Source organism: Lissotriton helveticus, chromosome 9, assembly GCF_964261635.1.
Source record: "Lissotriton helveticus chromosome 9, aLisHel1.1, whole genome shotgun sequence".
Lineage (NCBI taxonomy): Eukaryota > Metazoa > Chordata > Amphibia > Caudata > Salamandridae > Lissotriton > Lissotriton helveticus.
Genome location: NC_136070.1, coordinates 1,255,327,224 through 1,255,350,714, shown reverse-complemented (window position 1 = coordinate 1,255,350,714; position 23,491 = coordinate 1,255,327,224). Strand labels below are relative to the sequence as shown.

The 23,491-nt window shown below is 49.3% G+C and overlaps 1 protein-coding gene across 1 annotated transcript in view; it reads right to left on the bottom strand.

Annotated features, from left to right (window-relative positions):
* The window catches only part of LOC144783414 (E3 ubiquitin-protein ligase rnf213-alpha-like), a 2,376,820-nt gene that overhangs the window by 348,798 nt on the left and 2,004,531 nt on the right, over positions 1-23,491 (bottom strand). The window contains exon 33 of the mRNA XM_078662402.1: positions 12,992-13,133. Coding sequence (XP_078518528.1) covers positions 12,992-13,133 — 142 coding nt within the window. The remainder of the gene's footprint in view (positions 1-12,991; positions 13,134-23,491) is intronic.

Below are 23,491 nucleotides of genomic sequence, written 5' to 3'. Positions count from 1 at the left end.
GGGAAGGAATGCCTTCAGTGCAAGCTGGATCGCCCGCAGCTCCAAAAAGTTAATATGGAGCCGGGACTCCGCCGGAGAGCAGAGGCCCCTGATCTCCGCCTCTCCCATGTGCCCCCCCCATCCCAGGAGGGACGCATCCGTCACCACTGTGTGCTCCAGTTGGGGGAGGGAGAGGGATCTGCCACGGACCCAATCACGGTCCGTGAGCCACCACTGCAGCTGATTCGCAGTGCCCTCTGAGATCAGGACGTGGTCGGACAGGTTGCCCTGATGCTGTGCCCACTGGAACTTCAGGTCCCACTGCAGAGCCCGTATCCGCCACCTGGCTTGATGTACCAGCAGGATGCAGGAGGCCATCAGCCCCAGGAGCCGCAGCGTCAGCCTGACCGAAACTCGGGATAAAGGCCAAAAGTTCTGAATCAGAGCCTGAATATTCCGAACCCGCTACTCGGGAGGATAAACCCGAAACTGTGCCGACTCCAGACCCGCTTCCATGAAGAGGAGCTTCTAAGAGGGACTCAAGTGTGACATTGGCACGTTGATGGAGAACCCCAGCAAGTGCAGGAGATCGGCTTTAGTCTGGAGGTGGGAGACGACTGTCTGGGACGAGCCCGCCTTCAACAACCAGTCGTCGAGATAGGGGAAGACTGGAACTCCTAATCTGCGCAGATGAGCTGCGACCACCGCCATCACTTTTGTGAACACCTGAGGGCACTGGTGAGGCCGAAGGGGAGCACGGTAAACTGAAAGTGCTCGTTGCCTACCGTGAACCGCAGGTAGCGCTGGTGGGCCGGAAGGACGGGGATGTGGAAATAAGCGTCCTGCAAGTCCAACGCTACCATCCAGTTGCCAGGGTCTAGCGCAGCTAGGACCTGAGCTAAAGTCAGCATCTTGAACTTCTCCTTCCGGAGGAAGCCGGTGATGCTCCTGAGGTCCAAGATAGGGCGAAGGCCCCCTTTGCCCTTCTTGGGAACCAGAAAGTAGTGGGAGTACCAACCACATCCTACTTCTGGCCCAGGAACGCGCTTGATGGCCCCCTTGGCTAAGAGGGCCGTAACTTCCGCCTGCAGAAGTTTCAAGTGATTCCCAGGACATGCGGTGGTACTGCGGTGGCATGGCTAGAGGGGTCGTCTCGAAGGGCAGGGAGTAGCCCCTTCGGACGATTTGCAGCACCCACCTGTCCGAAGTGATGGTACGCCAGTGGAGCAGGTGATGGCGAACCCTGCCTCCTACTGGCGTTGAATGGGCCTGGAAGCTCCGACTAGGAAGGCGTTGAGGCGGATGCGGCGGGAGTGGATGTGGACTGACCGGGACTCTGTCCCCCTGCACCGCCACGGCGGTTACCACTTCCGCGACCGCATTAAGGTTGGTTCTGCGGCCTGTGGCTGGATGAACATGTGGGGACCCCCTTCCTTGGCCACAAAAGGGACAAAAAGCAGAAGTCTGCTGGCCCTGGCCCAACAGGCCCAAGGACTTGGCCGTAGCCCTGGAGTCCTTGAAACGCTCAAGCGCACTGTCTGCTTTTTCGCCAAAAAAGGCGACGCCCATTGAAGGGTATGTCCATGAGCGTGTTCTGTACATCCCCCGAAAAAAATGGCGGACCTCAGCCAGGCGTGGCGACGGATCGCCACCGTTGTGGAAATCGCTCTGCCTAGAGAGTCCGTGGTATCAAGTCCAAGGATGGAATACTGTGCCATCGGCAAGAGCCTGTGCGAGCCGTGTCCGGGCCTCCTCCGGACACTGAGGCAGCACGTCTGCCACCATATCCCACAGAGAGTGGGTGTAACGGCCCAAAAGGCATGCAGTATTAAAGGACCGCAACCCCAAGCTGACTGAGGAGAACAGTTCTTCCCAAACTGATCAAGCCTTTTGGATTCCCGATCCGGGGGAGCGGTCGGGAATGCGATCTGGAGCGTAGAGGCCTGGATCACCAGACTCTCGGGGGTGGGGTGGGTGGACAGAAAGAAGGGGTCGCCCGGAGCCAGGCGGTGGTGTCGGGCCACGTTCCAATCCACAGGGGGCACTGTGGAGGGGCTGGACCAAGTGCCCATCAGAACGTCGGTGAGGGCCTCATTGAACGGGAGCATAGGCTCCAAAGAGCTTACTGGCGGTTGAAGCACCTCGGTGAGGAGATTAGTCCTCACGGTCACAACAGGGAGCTCAAGAGCCAAGGCCTTGGCTGCCTTGCGCAACACCACGCTATATGTAGCACCCTCCTCCATAGCCACGGAGGGAGGAGAGATGAAACCAGTGTCTGGCGATGTGTCAAGACCACTGGCTTGAAGCCCAGGGACTGGAGGGTGTGGGGCCGGACGCGACTCCTGCGGCTCCGGCAGAGCTGTGCGGGTGGTGCCACCCGAACCCTCGGCCGAGTCGCGTGACCGACGAGGGGAGTCAGAAGAGTAAAGTCGCCTCTTTGACTTCTTTTTCCCATGCCTCGACTTACCTGAATGCGAGTGTAGGAGAGTGGGGTCTGCAATCCTATGGTCACCCCAGATTTTTTGCTTTTTGCTTCACTGGTTTACGACTTTCCCTGGCTGTGGGCCTGCTAATCAGACCCACAGCCTAGCTGTTCTCTCTCTAAATTGACATCCATGTACTTTAGGTGCATTTACCAATTGGTACTGGGCCACCTTATCAGTCCCTGTACAGTGTACCTTAGGTACCCAGAGCATAGGTGTACCCAGGGCCTACCAGGGGCTGAAGCATGTATTATGCCACCCCTGGCTGGCCATCTAAAACTGACACAACTGTGTGCTAAGACAGCTGGGGCAAGGTGGTGTAATCACCCTTTGCTGTAGATATAGTTACCTATATCTAACCCCAAAATGGACACATATACTCCTATCAGTCACTCTAATGGCAGACCTTATCAATCCTGAAGGCAGAGTGCTTGGAATTATGTGAGATGGTGCTCTGGCATGAGCTGAGCCCGTCTGCAGCTTGCGGAACCAAGTCCTAATAGCTGTTCCATGATAACGCTATACCATATACTCTTAAGTGCATTATCATCCTCGTGGTTGAATGCTAACTCTGGTATAACATTATCAAAACATGTTGAGTAAGGTGTCATACGAATTGGAATACTACCCCCTCGCCAATTCTGGCGACGGGGGTAGCATTCCACCCTTCTAGAGGGACACGACATGTATGTAACTGTGAACCCCGGTTAAAGTTAACTCGAGCCTTGGCATCACAAAATGGATGCTGCCACCACAGACACAAGTCTGACCTCCTGCTGCTGGGAGTCCTTCCAGCGAGGGAGGCTTGGACAAAGGGTTTCCTGCCTTGGGAGGTGCTAGCACCACCCCAGACAGGATTTTGTGCATTTGGTAGGACAGGCTTGAAATGAATGAGACATGCCTGGGGCACACAAGGTGCCCTGTGCATACACCGGTTCAAACCAGTTGCTGGGGCATCCATGCCCCAGCTCTGGCGCGAAAACCGGACAAAGGATAGGGGGTGTAACCACCCCCCTTCCTGGTCCCACCCATAGGAGGGACCTAGTCGTAGTACAGCCCCCTTTAGCAGGATAAAGGTAGGAGCTGGTCCCATTCCAAACTAGATTAATCCTGAACTGAAACTCTACAAGAAGAAACTCTGGACTTCGACGTTCTGCTCCACAGAAGACTGAAGAATCTCCCTTGTGGGCAAGGAGTGTCCACCCTGCAACTGCAGGCACCATCAAGCGTCCAGCGGCTTCACTTTGTCGTCTTCCCTTGAGGATCCAGACTTCAGAGCCCGACGAGACCCGGATTCCCAGACCTCTCCGACCTCAACTCACATCTGCAGCACAGCTGAGATCCGTGGGTGCGACGAGACATGTGGGACCGGCCATCTTGGAGAAAACTGCACTTCGCTTCCAGCACGACTTTTGAGGTAAACTCGACCAAGTGCTTTGGGGATTGAGAAGCCCCAGCCCCGAGCAGCCCCTGCACCGAAGATCAGCCCTCCAGCTTTCACGAGATCTGCGTGGGGCCCTTCTGCTTGTTTGCTGCTCGATGCATTGTCTGGTCACTTGCCCGCTGGCTAGTGACCTCCTAGACGACGATCTTTGAAAGCTACACGGCTGGTCTGGTTGCTCCAGACTGGCCCTTGCTCCCTTCCAAAAGAGGAGCACCCTGGACCCTCCTGATCCACTCCAGACGCCGTTTCCACTCACCGCGTGGGTTGCCTTTGCCATGGCCTGTTGACTCCAAATCCGGATCCGACACCGCCGACAGCGAGAGCCTGCGTGGGACAGCTCGTGCCTCCATCCTGGTCGTCGAAGACACCTCCTGGTCCACGTGGCTGCAGAGACAAGCGTCCACTCTTCACCTGATCGCGACAACGACATCTGGTTCCTTCCTGGTTCCACTCCAGTCACTGGCTAGTGACTGTGAACATTGTCCCCTCTGCTTTCAGGTCTTCAGCATCTCTGATCCACCCTTGGATCACACCGGACATCTTCCTCCTGGTCGCCTGCAGCATCTTTTCTTTCAGGCTCCATTGACTTCAACGCAGAAACCCGACACGACTTCGCACCTATGCACCCGCAGCCCGTGGGTGAGGTAACAAGAGCATTTCGGTGCTCAAGGGTAGCTTGACTCTCCTAGTGTCAAGATTCACAGTCGTTTTAGTCCTAACCAGTCAGGATTGTCCGTACTCACCTTTTTCATGAACTGTGCTGTCCATAGACGTTGTTACGCATCCCACGTGTGAGTTCACACTCTGCACCCGCGTCCCGTGGGCCTCCTATTACTTACCTAAAGTTAGGATAGCGTAGTCCCAGCGATCTTACAGCCTCTGGACACCTCCATTCCTTCTATCGATTTCCTTATACCATTTACTTAGTATATGGTTTGCCGTGCCCCTAGGGCGCCATTGTAATTTTGTGCAACTTATCATATTTTTCCTAAGAGATTGTCATGTGCTTAGTCCTCTGATCTCATAAAGAGTTCAAAGGTGTTTGTTATTAATAAATATACTGTTTATTTTCATAACAACCTGTGTGGTGTCCTTTCATCTGGTATTCAAGGGGTTATATTGTGGTAAAACAGCTGGCTTCACATGCCAAAAGAGTTTAGCCTAAGACTGCTTTGTCCATGCTACCATTAGGATAGCTGGTCTATAAGGTTGACTTACAAGCAATCACCATAAGGGTTGTTTGGACTGATACAAGGTGATCACTAGAACTAGTGAGCATCATATATCAGGCCAACTTCTCACAGCGAGGACTTGGGGCCCGACGAGCGGTGATGGCTCGACGAGCGACGATGGCTGCAGCTCCGCAACCGGTCCCTCGACTTCCTCCTCGACCGGGACCTCGAGCTGCGCGGGGGCGACAGCCGGAGCTTGAGAAGCTTATGGGACCACTCCCGTCTAGCTTTCAAGGTCTAGGTCCGGCAGTCGGGGCACGACTTGTCGTCGTGGTCGGCCCCTAAACAGTAGAAACACCGGCGGTGGGGGTCGGTAACCGACATTAGTCGGTGACAGGCGTCGCACGGCTTGAACCCAGGCATCCCTACCAGCACCAGTCGAAGTCGACTCGAAAAAGATAGTCAAAAATACCAAAAAGTTAGTCAGAAAGTGACTAAGGGTACTATCTCTTCCCGGATCTTCGATTGCTGGCGCGGAAAAAAGAAGAACTGACGTCACCGTGCGAGGGCGGCGTCTAAGTACTCCGACAACGTCATCCCGGGGATCACGACACCGACGTGTTTGGCGGCCTTCTCCTCCACCCCTAACCTTTTCTCTACTGATGAGGGAAGTTATCCCGAAACCCGAGCCATGTCTCGGGCGATACCCAAAAACCCGGGAAATGTATCGGGTCTAGAGATTCATCAGTCCAACAAGTACCGACTTGCACCCACCTGGGTGATCCACTATTGAACTACAAGTACCAGAATCCCGAGGGGCGATCCGGAGGAGGGGCTAGCAGTGTGCGCTCCATTGCGGTGGTTTCTATTAATTGGCTCCCTTGAGCTTTGAGCCGACGGGCTCCTGGATGCTGCCCTGCGATCCCCAGGCGTCAGACTGGATCCGGAATTTTTTTGCGTAGCAGTACCCTTGCGCGTTGGTTGGCGTCGTCTGCGGCTCCGCGTCCGTCGTCGGCGTCGTGGGCGCCGTGATGACATCGTCGGAGTACTTAGACGCCGCCTCCGCGTGCTGATGTCAGTTCTTAGACACAGCTTTTCCGCGCCAGAAGCGCTGAGCCATGTTAAAAACCAACACTGGTGCCATTGAAACTAGGGCCCTGAAGGGGGTAACTCTAACCCTAGATATCGGTTCGCAGAACGGGGAGGATGGGTGGGTCGGTAAGGAATCTATCACTAACTAATGTCTCTTACAGATATATCGTTACACAAGTAGTAACTTGTGCATCTGAAAGAGACACGTTAGTGATAGATTCCTTACCTTAGAATAGATACCCCAGCAATACCAACCCCGGTGGTGGGTCTGCAAACCAATAATCACACCAGAAAGTCCTGGAGGACAGAACGGCCAAAGAAGCCATCCCTCCGGACTTGGCTGTCCAGGCAGTAGTGTCTTGCAGCGAGGCCCACGTAGCTGCCTGACAGATGTCCTGTAAGGGTACTCCCCGGCGCAGGGCAGTTGGAGTCGCCGTGGCTCGGGTGGAAGGAGCCCGCAATCCAACAGGGGGCTCCTTTTTAGCCAAGGAGTAACATGCCTGGATACACAAGATGATCCACCGAGAAATGGTCCTCTTGTGCACCGCTTTCCCCTTCTTAGCACCCACGTAACCAACAAAGAGTTGGTCATCCACCCGGAACTGGCGTGTGCGATCCAAATAGAATGAAAGTGCACGTTTTGGGTCCAGACGGTGGAGCCGCTCTTCCTCTTTAGAGGGATGCGGTGGTGGAAAGAAGGTGGGCAAGGTGATAGACTGCCCGATGTGGAAGGCCGTGACAACCTTGGGCAGGAAAGATGGCTTAGTACGCAACACAATCTTGTCCGGATGGACAGAAAGGAAAGGAGGAGTACAAGAAAGGGCCTGGAGCTCACTCACTCTCCTGGCAGAGGTGATGGCAACCAGGAAAGCAGTCTTCAAAGTGAGAAGACGTAGAGGACAGTTGTGAAGTGGCTCAAAGGGAGTGCACATCAGAAATGTAAGAACAAGGTTCAAGTCCCACTGAGGCATCACAAACGGAACAGGAGGAAACGTGTGTGTGATGCCCTTCAGAAAGCGATTTACAATAGGGGACTTGAACAAAGAACGTTGATCAGGCAGCTGTAGAAAGGCCGAAAGGGCAGAAAGGTAGCCCTTGATAGTGCCCAGAGCAGAGCCCTGCTGGGCAAGAGAAAGAAGGAAGAGAAGAACCTCAGAGAGAGGGGCAGCAAGAGTATCCACAGCCTTTGCTGTGCACCATGCCACAAATCTGTTCCACCTGCAGGCGTATACCGACTTTGTGGAGGGACGCCTGGCTGCCAGAATGACATTACAGACTTCAGGAGGCAAGTCAAATGGCCTCAACTGTCGCCGCTCGATCTCCAAGCATGGAGGTGGAGACTGGACAGGTTCGGGTGGAGGACCGTCCCCTGCTGCTGCGACAGAAGGTCCTCCCGAAGAGGCAGACGAACCGGGGGATCGACTGACATACTGAGTAGCTCTGGATACCAGTACCTTTGTGCCCAGTCCGGAGCCACAAGGATGACTTGGGACCGGTCGCGCTTGATCTTCTTCAGCACTCTGGGCAGAAGTGGTATAGGCGGAAAGGTGTACAACAGACCGCAACTCCACTCGCGACGAAAAGCGTCTCCGAGCGAGTGCCGCCTTGGGAATTCCAACGCGCAGAACAGATGACATTGCGCGTTCTCTTCGGTGGCGAATAGATCTAACCAAGGCTCTCACCACTGCTGAAAGAGGCCTAGCGCCACGTCCGAGTTCAGACGCCATTCGTGATCCATCATGCACCGACGGCTGAGCTCGTACGCCCTGGCGTTCAGAGAACCTGCCAGGTGTTGAGCCACCAGGGTCGCGCCCTGGCGTTCCACCCACTGCCAGAGGCGCAGAGCCTCCTGGCAAAGGGTCCACGACCTCACCCCGCCCTGTTTGTTGCAGTACCACATGGCAGTGGTGTTGTCAGTGAACACCTGCACTACACTCCCCCTGACAGAGGGGAGAAATGCCTTCAGTGCTAGACGAATCGCCCGCAACTCCAAAAGGTTGATATGGAGCCGGGCCTCCGCCGGAGACCAGAGGCCTCTGATCTCCGCCTCTCCCATGTGGCCTCCCCAGCCCTGGAGGGACGCATCCGTCACAACTACGTGCTCCGGTTGGGGAAGGGAGAGAGATCTGCCGCTGACCCAATCGCGGTCCGTGAGCCACCACTGCAGCTGTCTCGCAGTGCCCTCCGAGATCAGGACGTGGTCGGACAGGTTGCCCTGATGCTGGGCCCACTGAAACTTCAGGTCCCACTGCAGAGCCCTCATCCGCCACCTGGCGTGATGCACCAGAAGGATGCAGGAGGCCATCAGCCCCAGAAGCCGCAGCGTCAACCTGACCGAGACCCGGGATAAAGGAGTGGAATCAGAGCCTGAATATCCCGGACCCGCTGTTCGGGAGGATAAACCCGAAACTGCGCTGAGTCGAGAACCGCTCTGATGAAGAGGAGCTTCTGAGAGGGGCACAGGTGTGACTTCGGCACATTGATGGAAAACCCCAGCTGGTGCAGGAGGTCCGCCGTCGTCTGGAGGTGGCTGACGACTGTCTGGGGAGAGCCCGCCTTCAACAACCAGTCGTCGAGGTAGGGGAAGACTGAAACCCCTAAACTGCACAGATGAGCTGCGACCACCGCCATCACCTTTGTGAATACCCGTGGGGCGCTGGTAAGGCCGAAGGGGAGCACAGTAAACTGAAAGTGCTCGTGGCCAACCGTGAACCGCAGGTAGCGCCGGTGGGCCGGCAGGACGGGGATGTGGAAATAAGCGTCCTGCAAGTCCAACGCTACCATCCAGTCTCCTGGGTCCAGGGCAGCTAAGACCTGAGCCAGTATCAGCATTTTGAACTTCTCCTTCCGGAGGAAGCCGTTGACGTTCCTTATGTCCCCCTTTGCCCTTCTTGGGTACCAGAAAGTAGTGGGAGTAGCAACCACACCCTACTTCTGGCCCAGGAACGCGCTCGATGGCCCCCTTGGCCAAGAGGGCCGTAACTTCCTCCTGCAGTAGCCGCAAAGGATCCCCCGATACGCGGTGGTTCTGTGGTGGCATGGCTGGAGGAGTCGCCTCGAAGGGGAGGGAGTAGCCCCTTCGGACGATTTGCAGCACCCACCTGTCCGACGTGACAGTGCGCCAGTGGAGGAGGTGATGGCGAACCCTGCCCCCCACTGGCGTCACATGGGCCTGAAAGCTCAGTCTAGGAGGGTTTTGAGGCGGATGCAGCGGGGGAAGGTGTGGACTGACCGCGCTGTTGTCCCCGACCGCCACCACGGCGGTTTCCACGGCCGCCACCGCGTTGGGTATTACCTTGCGGAGCGTGGCTGGCAGCAAGTTTGGGTACACCCCTTCCGTGGCCACGAAAGGAGTGAAAGGCAGCCGATAGCTGGCTCGGGCCGAGAGGCCCAAGGACTTGGCCGTAGCCCTGGAGTCCTTAAAACGCTCAAGCGCATGGTCTGCCTTGTCGCCAAAAAGGCGATGGCCATCAAATTGCATGTCCATGAGTGTGTTCTGGACATCAGCCGAGAAGTTGGCGGATCTCAACCAGGCGTGGCGATGAATTGCCACCGTCGTTACCATCGCTCTGCCCAGAGAGTCGGTGGTATCCAGTCCACACCGGACAGAATAACGTGCCGCATCTCAGCCTTCCACAAGGGCTTGGCCGAGTTTAGCCCGTACCTCCAACGGGCATTCTGGTAGCACGTCCGCGACCGTATCCCACAGAGAGTGTGTGTAGCGGCCCAAGAGGCATGCGGTGTTGGAAGACCGTAGTCCCAGACTCAGGGAGGAGAATACCTTTTTGCCGTATTGCTCATACCTCTTGGATTCCCTGTCAAGCGGGGCCGACGGGAATGCGGTTTGGGAATTGGAGGCCTCGATCACCAGGCTCTCAGGGGTGGGGTGGGTGGACAGGAAACAAGGGTTGCCTGGGGCCGGGTGGTGGCATCTGGGCACGTTCCTATCCACAGGGGAACCTGTAGCGGGCCTGGACCAAGTGCCGAAAAGAACGTCGGTTAAGGCCTCATTAAACGGCAGCAGAGGCTCGGCCGAGCATGACTGCAGTTTAAGGACCTCAGTGAGGAGGTTAGTCCTCACGGCCGCGACGGGGAGCTCAAGGCCCAAGGCCTTGGCCGCCCTCGTCAACACCACACTGTAGGTTGCCCCCTCCTCCGTAGCCACGGTAGGAGGTGAGACAAAGCCAGTGTCCGGCAAGGTGTCCAGACCACTGGTATCCCCAAGTCCACCTGTCCAGTCCTCCTGGGACTGACATTCACGTGTCAGAGGGTCCTCAGACCCCTCCCAATACTCCTCATCACCCATCTCCTGGTACTCAGGGTTAGTAAATGATGGGGCCGGTTCATGGAAAGTGAACTCTCCGAACGGCGTCGAAAGCGGCGCCGGAACCGGGTCAAGGGAGGCATCGGGGACGGTGCCGCCCGAAGACGGTGCCGGGGGTGACACCTGAGGGACCGGCGCCGGGGAGGTCGTCAAGTCCACCGGCGACGACCCGGATCCGGCACCGGATCCAGTGGGGACCTGTGGTGCCGAGCCCGAAGGCGCCGCGGAGCCCGTTGGAGGAGTGAGGGACCCCATGGCCATGAGGAACCGCTCGATCTCCTCCGGCGTCGCGCGCGGCCCAGGGACCGGAGGGTATGGGGCCGGACGCGACGCCTGTGACTCCGACGGAGCCGCGTGGGCGGTGTAACCTGAACCCCCAGCCGCATCGCACGAGCGTCGGGGGAGTCGGAAGAGCGATGACGTTTTTTTGACTTCTTGTGCTTACGTGACGACTTCGACCCTGAGGAGTGATGTCGACTCCCGGAGCTCCGATGGCTCCTCTCCCGCGACCGGTCCCTCGACCTCCGTCCGGACCGGGACCGTTCAGGGCGCGGGGCCGACTGCCGGAGTTCGAGCCGCTTGCGGGACCGCTCCCGCCTAGCCTTCGAAGTCAGGGCCCGGCAGTCGGAACAGGTCTTGTCGTCGTGGTCGACGCCGAGACAGTGGAGACACCGACGGTGAGGGTTGTGACCGACATCAGTCGGTCGCAATCCTCACAGGGCTTAAAACCTGGCATCGTTCGGAGTCGAAGACTCGAAAAAGGAATGATCAAAAGAGATCAAAAAAAAGTTTCGGCAAAAAAGACTAAGGTACCACTTTTTCCGGATCTGCGCTGCTGGCGCGGAAAAAAGAAGAACTGACGTCAGCACGCGGAGGCGGCGTCTAAGTACTCCGACGACGTCATCACGGCGCCCACGACGCCGACGACGGACGCGGAGCCGCAGACGACGCCTACCGACGCGCAAGGGTACTGCTACGCAAAAAAATTCCGGATCCAGTCTGACGCATGGGGATATTCTAAGGTAAGGAATCTATCACTAACGTGTCTCTTTCAGATATGAATTTTACTCCAATATTCCTGTATCTCTGCACAATGCCACAAAATATGCATGAAGGAGCCAAGTTCCCCGCATCCCCTCCGACACTCCCCTCCCTCCTCCCGACCCATGCGCACCAGCTGGGGGTATTTTTTATTAATTCATTCATTAATTATATACTTTCTTTAATTTTCAATGTATTTAACCATTGCAAGCTAATATAATAACAAATATTTATATTGACTCCTTTTGTAATAAAATGACAACATTTGTTGAAGAATGTTTAATTGAACATACAGTGTCCTCTTGTTGTTACAACAATGAACGTCTGAGCAAAGAGATTACCCAAGTCTTTCTACCTTGTCATTTGGGGAAGTGGAACTTCACAGTTTTAAAGGAATTGGGCATAATTCACTTTGTAATTGACAAAGACCGCAAGGCTGAAATGCATCAGCCAGCAGATTTAATAGATCGGTGATTGGATTCCTGAAGTGCTGGCTTGTTATATATATATATATATATGTATCTATCTATATATATATATGTGTGTGTGTATATGTATATATCATTTGCCACTTTTGCTTTGCTGATAACTTTGCCACAGATTAACGAATCTTCACAAAACATTTTGCAAAAATTCATCTACCTGATCTTTTTCCTGGAAAGTTACTGGGTGTTCTGTAAAGCAGAGGTCGAAAAACAGGGGGTGCGCTAACTATTAAAAGATGACGAGAGTTGTCCTTTCGCTATTTTTATGTTTACTGTGTATATAGCACTATGTGAATTGAAACGCTGTGCTGTGAACAAGGCACTGTGTGCAGAAACACGTTGCGTTTAAAAAAAAAGAAATATCTTCACATCCACCATGACTGAGTGAGCACATCCTTCTTTTTTTTTGCTGCAAGGGACATTTGTATGTTTGATGAGGCTGGTTTTGCTCCTGGACTTCGCCCTACACTGACTGCACGGTAAGGCAGCCCTAATTGCAGACCTGGACAATTTGAATATGTGTGTACACACACACAGATGTACAAACATGCCCCAGTACAGACGATCAGACTCTCTGCCTCACCTTTCAGGCATAGATGGGGATTTACTTTTAGTATGTTGCCATTCACAATCCTTGAGTCATCAAACACCCTCTGAAATCTGGACACAAATTTTTACGAAGACCAGCTACATGGTTCTGTGGTACTTATCCAATAGGTTCCTTTGGACGTTAACATAGGGATGCCTGAACACGTACTTACTTTCCACAATAGACAGGCTTATCATGAAAGTCTTTCTTAAGAAATAAGCATCCAAGGAAGGCCTAGGCATCCAATGCCTGCGTTCAAATATAACATATCTGGGATATATTGCATTTTTAATGTGGCTGTTTTCTCATACTTTAAAAATTAGAGATTTGTCTCAAACGTTTTGAGATTTTAAACACAAACAAAAAAAAATCTTCTGCATACCTGGAACAAATTCACTCTTAATGAAGTCGCTGATTGATTTATCTTTCCATTTGTCAATGTCAGGGCTTTGAAAGAAATTAATCAAATGCTGTTGGAGTTTCAAGATATCAGGCAGATATTTTATGTACTGGATGCCCTGATGCTGAAAAAAACATGAACTTGTTATCACTGTGTATTTGCTGAACTGTTATTTCAAAAAAGCTTACATGTAGTTCTTTAAAATAGGACTACAGGCATACTGTTTTACACTAGATAATAATATGACTCTGATATGTTACAAGAAAAGCATTAGATGGCAGAAGTCATAATGAACAAGCTACTTACCTGCAGTAATGCTGATTCTAATCAATACTCTAAGTGCAGATTTCATATTTTTAGAACATTCATCACATGCCGGACTGGATTGGGATGTTTTCATCGCAGTACTTCCTAGCGCCACTAGGTGACATATAAGCGCCAACCCTGCTATAGAAAAGTGCCTCTTTTTGAAATGGTCACCCCCACTTTTTGCTATAGGAAAGGGCCTCTTTTAGAAATGGTAACCCTCACTTTTTCCTCACTGGTACTGATGCTTTTGATTGGAAGTGCACTGGGTCCCTACTAACCAGTGCTCATTCCCTAAAATTACACACGTTCATTTTCATTTTTTATTTATAAAGTTTTGTATAGTGCGAACATGGCCCAGATGGTTATCAGAGCGCTTCACAGTTGGGGTAGGTAGCGTACAAAAAATGGGACAAGAGCAACCGATACACATAAGGCTCAAGACGTGCGCAATATAACGGCGTGATTCAGAGCACTTAAAAACAAGTCCTGACGGATCCATTAAGTGAGAAGAACAGGCAATGTAAACACTAACAGTACTATTATAGCCTGCCAACACTATTAATCACCGGATTACACACATATAACAAATAACGATCAGGTAATGGGAGAAAAACATACTATAAATGCCATTCAAAGATGTGTAATGGCCTGCTAACACTGATTATCCCAGGTGTACAATTGTGTAATAGACAGTCATAGCAGCAGGGAGGAGGGCAGTATTGAAGGAGCTGAGCCAAGGACTTTAGGGCAGAAACTTCAGCATTAACATTTTTTTTCACTTCTTCTTAGAATGAAGCAGTGGAAGAGATTCGACGGACTTCTGGTGGAAGGGAGTTCCAAATCTTTGGGGCCATGCAAGAAAAAACTGTTACTCGTTCTCTTTTTGTGTTTCACGAGTAGCGAGTTTGCACTTTGAGATGGACGACCACCCCCTGATAATTCTAATTTGTGAGCCAGATAGATGGGGGGTCTTGAAGTGCAAGGCTTTGTGAGTCAAGCAAGCGATTTTTTGATGTATTCTAGCTTCGTAAGGTAGCCAGTTTAGGGATTGTAAGGCTGGGAATATGTGATCATTTCTTTTTGTACCGGTAATCAATCTGGCTGCGGCATTAATGGAAGCCGAAAGTGAGTCCAAGTTTTGTTTGGTGAGACCACAGAGCTTGGAACTACCGTAGTCTAGCCTTGGCCATACTAGAACTTGCACCGCACATTTGAAGTCTTCCTGAGGAGGAAATGGTTTAAGATACCTTAATAATCTCATCTGGTATTTAGCACCCTTGGTTGCATTGCTGATATGATTCTGTATGTTCAGGTGCCTTTCTAGAGTGATTCCTAGAGATTTAGTAGGCACAATAATATGGAGCGAGCAGTTGAAAGCTGTCAGTTGATGCATCCAGAGGTCAATATTGGGACGGGGTTAGGGGGAGCAATGAGAAGGAATTCTGTTTTGGTGGTGTTGAGCATGAGGTAGTTTTCAGTGAGCCAGTTTTGAGTGTTCATCAGGATGGAGTTGAGTGAAATGAAGTCTTCCGGGGAGGAAACTTTCAAATAAAGTTGGGTATCGCCTGCATATATATGGAACTGAATGTTTGCAGAGTCCAAGGCCTTAGATAATGGTTCCTAGAATAAATTGAAGAAGAGGGGTGAAAGGGCAGGCCCTTGTGGAACCCCCATTGAGAGTGTAGGCGGCTGAGATAAGGATTGATTCACTTTGACTCTTTGAGATCTGTTATGTAGGAAGGAATTGAACCATTGCAAATCCACACCTGATAAACCCATCCTATGTTCTTGCATGGACAGTAATTTGCTGTGGTTAACAGTGTCAAAGGCAGAAGATAGGTCAAGGAGAATCAGGAGGCAGGATTCATTTTGGTCTGGAGACTTTAAAATGTCATCCAGGATGTGAGTGAGTGCAGATTCTGTGCTATGTCATCCACGGAAGCTCGATTGATGTTGTTCCAACAGTTGGAATTTCTTAATGTGAGCACTTTTCTAGAACTTTTGCCAGTGTGGGGATGTTGGAAATAGGACGGAAGTTATTCAGATCAGAACTGTCTGTGTTTGGTTTTTTTAGAATGGGGGGAACTTGTGCTGCTTTTAGGCAGCCTGGTACCATGCCTTGCAATAGAGAAGCGTTAACAATCTTTGCCCAAATGGGGATGTTTTTGCAAATGGGGAGGATGGCAGCCTTAATTTCTTTGAATATGGGACGTGGTGAAGGGTCGTTAAAGTCTGTGAGGACATGAACATCTTTCATTTCTGAATGAGGAGTCCAAGCCTTTGTACAGCAGGTTGCTAGAGCTTCAGTGTTGATATTTCAAAGGTTCCTTTACCATTGCTTCCTTTTCTTGGGCTGATCTCCATTCGCGGACACCTCCGTTAATGAAGAAGATGCAATAGTGGTCGGACCAATCGCAAGGGATGATTGAATCCAATGTGATGGTGTTACTTTGGACATGATGAGATCCAGAGTTTCTCCCTTGTTGTGAGTTGGACTATCACAAAATTGTGTCAGCTCCTGATCCAAAAGGAAGGATTTAAGACGGCTCACTACCTGATTGTTGTATTGGACCAGTGGAGGTTGAAGTTTTCCAGGAAGATTTGGGACACTATAGGGTCGTCGTTGGAGGAGATGATTTCCATTAAATGCTCAATGAAGGAAAGATTGTCACCAGGGGGGTGGTAGAAGTCATTTAGCCAAGTTTCTGTGAGGATAATGATATCAAGCTCATTAGTTAGGATGAGGTCATAGATGTCTGAAGCATGTTTACTCGCTGATATGCGGTTGAAAAGTCTGCATTTGAATTGGTCAGTCGAGTGAGAGAGAGGTGGCAGCCGGAAGGATATTGATGCGCTGGAGGTTGTCCGTATTTATGCCTCTCAGGTTGTGGGAGTATTCTCTGTAAGGGTTAGCTTGGATGGTTTGTATTTGCCCTGTACGGGACTTGTTAGGTAATTGGGAATATGAGAGGAGTAGATTATGGATCTTGCTGGTCGAGAGATCAGCCTTTAGTCATCTGGGGCAGGAGGAGGCATTCGGGAGGGCTTAAGTTTACTAAGTATGGTGAATGTGTGCATGACCAATGCAGGAGCTACGCCTGACAGGACGGGGGGGGGGGGGGTCGATTCTCTATAGTGCTAAGGGTTCTGAGTAGAGGGACTTGTGCTGTAGTGATGGCTTTCAATTCCTGGAGTTCCTTCGAGAGAGGTTACAGGTGGCTAGAGATCTCATCCAGACACACGTCTGCAATTGTAACCCAACTTGCAAGTACTTTAGCCCCTTGTAAGACCCTGATAAATGGTACTCCTGGTACACAGGCCAGGGGTACTAAAAAGGGTCCCTAAGGTCTGCAGCATGTATTATGCCACACAAAGGGACCCATACGCAAACTAAATGCAGACTGCCTCGCAAGATGCGTGAAAGGGTGAAAGCCATTCTGAAAACACAACATTGCCCACTCCCTGTGTGTAAAGCCCAGGTACACTACATGTACTATATGTAAGTCACCCCTACAGCAGACCTTGAGAGCCCTAAGGCAGGGTGCATTATATTACCTGTGAGGGCAAATCTGCACAAGCAGATGTGAACCTGTGATGCCTAGTTAAATTACCACTATGATGACCCCTCGGATACCAATATGTCCCAGCCTGCAGCTGACATAGGCGCGTTAGGTGCCATCAGAAAGTTATTGGCCCCACACACTCAGCTGGCCACACGTTAGATTTGATCTTCTCTAATATCAACACATTACACAGTAAGCCACTCCTTCCTCTGACATGGACTGACCATGTTCTGATTTTCTTCCAAATACCCCATCAGGAAAAACTTGTCTTGAATCATCCTAGTCATAAGAGAACTATGAGGCAATGGCATCTTGTCTCGCCAAACTCCTTCACCAAGGCCTTTGACTTTCCTCAGTCCAAACAGGACCTAGAAGTCTCTCAAATGCTGGCAGAGTTTCAATCTGCTCTAAATTCCACCTTTGATTGTGCTGCACCTCTAAGGACCCATTCCAATACAATGCTTAGACCCCTTCCTCCATGGTACACCTTAAAGCGGGGAAAGCCTTTTGCAAGAAATTGGAGCGATGCTGGCGCCGGAGCCTTGGCTCAGATGACAAAGATGCTTTTAAAGCAGCTCTAGTGGCATATCATCGAAATATCAAAAAGGCAAGTAAACTGTACATCAGTGAGCAAATTGAGCCAGCGGGCAATTCCCCAAAAGTATTGTTTAAAACTTTGAAGGAATGTATCCATCCTCCTGTCTGTGCATCGCCACTTTAAGCATCGCAGGAACTATGCAAATCACTCGCAGATTATTTTAAGGAGAAGACCAACCTAATTATCAAGCATTTCCTACTACTCCACCCCAATTCAGTGCGGAGCTTAATGACCACCTTTTCCATGAGAGACTATAGGCTGGACAGTTTCCAACCCTTTACCTTGGAGCAAATTCAGCAAATGCTTGTAAGCGCGAAATCCGCATCTCCAACAGACCTGTGTCCACGGAGGATTATAACCCTATTGGCCAGTCAGCTTGCCTCTGCTGTAAGCCTGTTATTCAACACATCTATAGAATCAGGTACCATTGCTCCAGCATGGAAATCAGCACAGATGATCCCAATTTAAAAAAAGAACAACCTGTACCCATTAACCCTTTCAAATTACAGATCAATTTCCCTACTCCCTCTATTAGGTAAGCTGCTCGAAGGCGTAGTCAACAAACATCTGACTAGGTATCTTGAAGCTAATCAGATCGTGGACCCCTCACAATCAGGTTTCAGAGCCAAGCAGAGCACCGAATCATCCCTGGTTGCCGCAACAGTTATCATTAGGTGTTCACTAGATTCAGACGTCCCAGCCATGCTTGTGCTCTCAGACCAATCTGCCGCATTTGACACGGTGTCCCATGCCAAGCTACTCCTACAACTACAAGAGATTAGGATTATGGGGTCAGCTCTAGCCTGGTTCCAGGACGTTTTGAATGACAGAAGGCAATCTATCTCTCTGGGAACATTTAAATCCAAACTGAGGCTAATTGATAAAGGGGTACCGCGGGGGTCCTGTTTAAGCCCTTTGTTGTTGTTTTACGTTTACATGGTACCCCTGGCCAAAGTTATTAGTGCTCACAGGTTTGAAATCATATAATACGCGGCCAACACATAGTTGGTCATTTTTCTCAAGGTAGACATTGACAAGGTGAAGGCCTGTTTCATGGCTGGTATGAATGCGACTGCTGGCTGGATGTTAAATAACTTCTTCCAGTTGAACCCAGTAAAAAATGAAATCATTCTGTTTGGGAAAGCCCAAGACCTGTGGTCTTCAGACTGGTGGACTCCAGAGTTAGGCAAGGCCCCTTGTCCCAGTAAGGTAGCAAAAAACCTCAGAGTCAAGGTTGACCAGGAACTCAACATAATAGAGCAGGTTAGAGCCACTACAGGTATCTGCTTTTCCACTTTGTGCACACTAAAGAAAGCCTTGCCGTTTCTCCCAACGACAGCCAGAAAGACCTTCATACAGGCGCTGGTGGTAAATCGGTTGGATTATGGAAATGCGCTATTGGCTTCTGTCAAAGAGTCCTTAATAGCCAAATTACAGGTTGTGAAAAACATGGCCGCACAACTGATCTGCAATCAGCCCCCCAAAACAGCCTCAGCTCCTCTTCTACGATCCTTGCATTGGCTGCCAATAAAGAAAAGAGTTACATTTAAAATCAACTGCTTAACCTATAAAGCACTCCAGGAAAAAGGATCATGTGCCATCTTCCCACTAGGAATCTGTGTTGCAGTGATAAAGAGCTGCTTCTGATTCCATGCATTCAACACGCCAGATGAGGTGGTAGAGCGTTTTCTTATGGGGCTCCCACCATAAGGAACAGTTTGCCTTTTTCTCTTCAAACCTGTCCTAACTACTCTAATTTCGGAAAATCATTAAAAACAATACTGTTCTAGATCTCATACACATCCTTGAATATGATCAAGTGCTAAGATACACCTGCTGGGGTGATCTGAGTGCGACATCAAATTGTATTAATAATGATAATTGCTAGGTGGTCATTAAGCTCTGCACTGAATTGGGGTAGAGTAGTAGGAAATGATGTTTGTTTTTGTCCCCTCTGCAGAATTACCGAACGCCATAAAAGCCTCGAGCTCCGGTGGTCAGTCAGCCAAGACCCTCTTTACCTGCGCTTCCCAGCATGGCTCCACAACTTCTGACTGCGTTCCCTGGGCCTAAGGGTAGCCACGACCTGAGTCCCCCTTTGGGTTCACCCGGACTTGCCCACAAGTCTCTCCCTGCAGTCCTTATTTCAAGTACCATTGACTACAACAGTGTAGAGCTTGAGGATACCATCCCAACCAGCACCTCTGCGCCTGGACACCCCAGGGCAGGTAAAGCAAACCTCCTGGTGGTACTTTGAATCTTGGCCCCCTAGTAGTCCCTAAAGTTACATCTGAACTCTGTTTGCAAGTACTTGTTTGCTATCTATGTTTTTCTCCCATGGGATAACATTGTTGCATTTAAAGCTCATGCCTCGTAACCATTTTGTAAGCGATTTGCCGATTTTGATCTATACTACTATTATAAAGTAAGAACTTTGCACCTTTGAGGCGGGTAAACTCGGGAACCACAGCGCCAATCCACACACCCGATACATCATTGTAATCGTCAGGGTGTGCAGATGGACATAGGCTATATAAAGTATACAAATATGCGTTATTTAAAAAATTAACATTAAAAAAAAGTAGTCCCTTGGAAGTAGCACCAGCCGCATCCTGCGTGCTGACGTCAGGAGCGTGGGGAGGAGCGGCGTCCAGGAAGGTGAGTGACCTGCAGTTGGGTTTCCAGAAGCGGCAGGCCCGGCTCGCGGGTTAACCACTCGTACGTGCCCCTGCCAGCATCATGTCCAAATTTCCGCCAGCTGCTGCCTAAAAGCCACCTCATGCTTTCACTAACCAGGGTTTGATATCTTTGTTATTTGAATTTTCCAAATGAAAGTGAAAATCCCCTATGATAGTATAATTTGCATATGGATTACTGGTTTTTAGGAAGTCATTAAGGGCACCCAGAATGTTTGCTTTGGGGTCTGGGGGTCTATAGATTATTAGTCCATAGATCATATAGTTATTTTTCAACTTACATTTGAAAGAGAGTGCTTCGCAATCATCTATTTTAAAATTCCCACCAATGAGTCTACCGAGACTCTGTTTCCCCTAGAGCAATGGATTTGTTCACAAACAGACTCTGGTTCCAGCCGTATCTGCGAGTCTGCACCACTCTGCACCCGATGCCCAAGGCCCGTGTTCGAGTAGCCCAAAACCACGAGGAGGTCTCCTCAGCGATCCTGACCTGGGATTCGGTGAGCCCTGACCTGCCTCCAGCTGATGCCTGCAGCCTCTATCTGGAGGGTTCCCCCGACCGCAACCAGATCTGGTAAGGAAACCTGACACCTAAAGACACCCCTGCACCCGCCGCCCCACGGCCTTGGGAGGCCCAACTAACGGTGTCCAGGCAATCCCCAGCATCCCAACTTACCTCTCTACCCGGTGGTCGCCTCCAGGAAGCCCCCCTGCCCGAGCCCCATTGAAACCAACAGGGCACCAAACACCAATCTAGCATGCTGCCGCCCTTGGGCCACTGTGGGTGCACCTTGGTTGCTAACTCAGACCTCCCTTTGCCCTGAGCTAAACCCTAGGAGCTTTGTTCCCACATCCAGGTGGTGTGCCCTTGAGCAGCCACCAACTGGAGGCCCCCTATCCCTCATTGGATAACATTGGGCCTCAACACTCTGCACCCGGCCGCCCTAGTGCCGGTGAGGGTGCTCTTTGAGTGCATCTTGACCCAGGGGGAACCCTCGTTCTAACCTCAGAAACTCAACTTCCAAGACCGATTACTTACGTATAAAACAATAACCTAATTTTCTCCTATAGGACTGCATTGATTGTTCTCCTGTGAAAAAAGTTGTGGAGTTAAAAATTGTACGAAAATCCAAAAAGGTGTGTTTTGATGACAAATTGAATTACTTACCTTGTCTAGGAAATGTTCAAGTGTGGTATCTTGGCATACCACACTGAGTAAGAAAAGTACTCTGAAAAGTAATCTGAACAGTAATTACAAAGTAACTGCAAAGTAATTTGATCTGTTTCTGAACATTTGACTTACATGTAACAAAGTCAACTGCATTAAACTGTATTATTCTTGAAAAGTACTATTTTACTTACCTGCACCAAGTCCTGATTGGTTCTAAAATAAAATACAGTTAAGAAATATTTTTATACAAAACAATTGGTCAGAGTTCAGTCTTTGAGTGTGTGAAATCATTTCTTGCCTGAGTGTGTACAATAAATGCTTAACACTACCCTCTGATAAAGGCTTACTGCTCGCCCACACTACCACAAATAGAGAGTAAGATACTATGTACTTTTACCTCTGTAAGCCTTTGAGGATCCACTGGACATTGTGCACACTATACCTTACTTTGGTATAGTATATACTGAGCCAGCTTCCAACATGTGTGGCAGCAGTGGGATCTACAACTTTGCATTTGTTAGACTGATTTGGTCAACACCTGATCGCATGACAAAACTCCTAAATTGTCTTTAGAATTCTGAATTTTTTGAAAAGACAATTTTTTTTCAAATTCCTAAAAGTCTTGTTAGAGCCTTGGTTAAGTCTATTTAGAATTTTTTTTAGAAAAATACAAACTCATCATAGTTAGGGGTAAGACAGTTTAGATTCTTTTTTTAAATGTCTCTTGACAAGAACCCAACTATTAGTGAAAATATGCCAAATGACATAGAGAACATGGTTGAGGAGCTCGACCTCACCCCTTACCTCTATCTAGGATTTATCGAGTTAAGGTCTCTATGCAAACTTAAAAACATTGTTATGGGGTCCCATCCCTCCAAACAAAAGCTCCAGGAGCTGTTGGCAGGGTATGCTAAGGACCACCCCTTTGAACAAGGTCCGGAGCTCTCAGATGGGGAAGAAGGTGGAGGGGGAGGGGATGAGGATAATTTCCAACTCCCCTCACTTCCTAGGGAGGACAGGGTCCCTGTGCCCCTGACTCCAAAAATACTACACTACACTCAGGTGGGTTAGGGACTTATTAGACCATTGAGGACAGCCTCAAAGAGGATACCAGCCTTTTGGTAAGGTTGGCCAAAAGATTAGACCTAGACACCTGGCTCTACAAAAAGAACGAGCAGAAATGGGCCTAGCTCCCATCAATGACGGCAGCAACGGTGCAGAGTAGAAATATCGCCGCAAAAATATCGTGGGACAGAAATATCGTGGGGAAGAAATATCGACAAAAAATATATAGTTGACAAGAATATCGACTGACAGGTAAGTAATATCGATTACATAAATATCTTTGTAATAATTATCGTTTACAAAAATATAGTGTACAAAAATATCGATTTAGTAATAATTTTATGTATTTTAGTGTTTTTAATGAGAATTGTTTGTCATTTTAATATATGTTTTAGAGTTTTACTAGTTATTAATTTATTTGAAGTTTAATTCTGCGTTTTTACTTCCGTAGCGGGTTGTGGGTTTATAGGGGAATAGGGAATAGGGTGGGAAGTAATTTAATTTTATAAAATGTATTGAATAATTAATGTGTTAATTGATTAATTAATAATAGTTTAATTAGTTAATTTCAATTAGTCAATTAATAAATAATTAGGTTAATTGTTTAATTATTTTAGGTGTGTGTTGTGGTGTTTATATGTGTAAATTTGTGAAGGGTGGTGAGTATTTAAAACATTTTATTGATTGATTATTAAATACTTTAAAATTAATTACCATTAATTAATTAGTAATTATTAGTTGTAATTGTGTAATTAATTTTCGGTGTGTGTTTTGGTGTTTATAAGTGTAAATGGTGTGAAAGGTGGCAAGTAATTCGTTTTTTATTGATTAATTAATAAATAATAAATTAATTTCCATTAATTAATTAGTAATTATTAAATGTTATTGTGTAATTAATTGTAGGTGTGTGTTGTGGATTGTATAGTGTTAAATAATGTGGAATTATGTTTTTATTATCTTTGTTAATAATAATATATTTAAATGAATATATTAATTATGTTAATATTGGAAATTAAATTTAATAAAACTGTTGATGGTTTTGTTTTTTATTGTTTTGGGATTCAGCGCTTTCCCTACTGT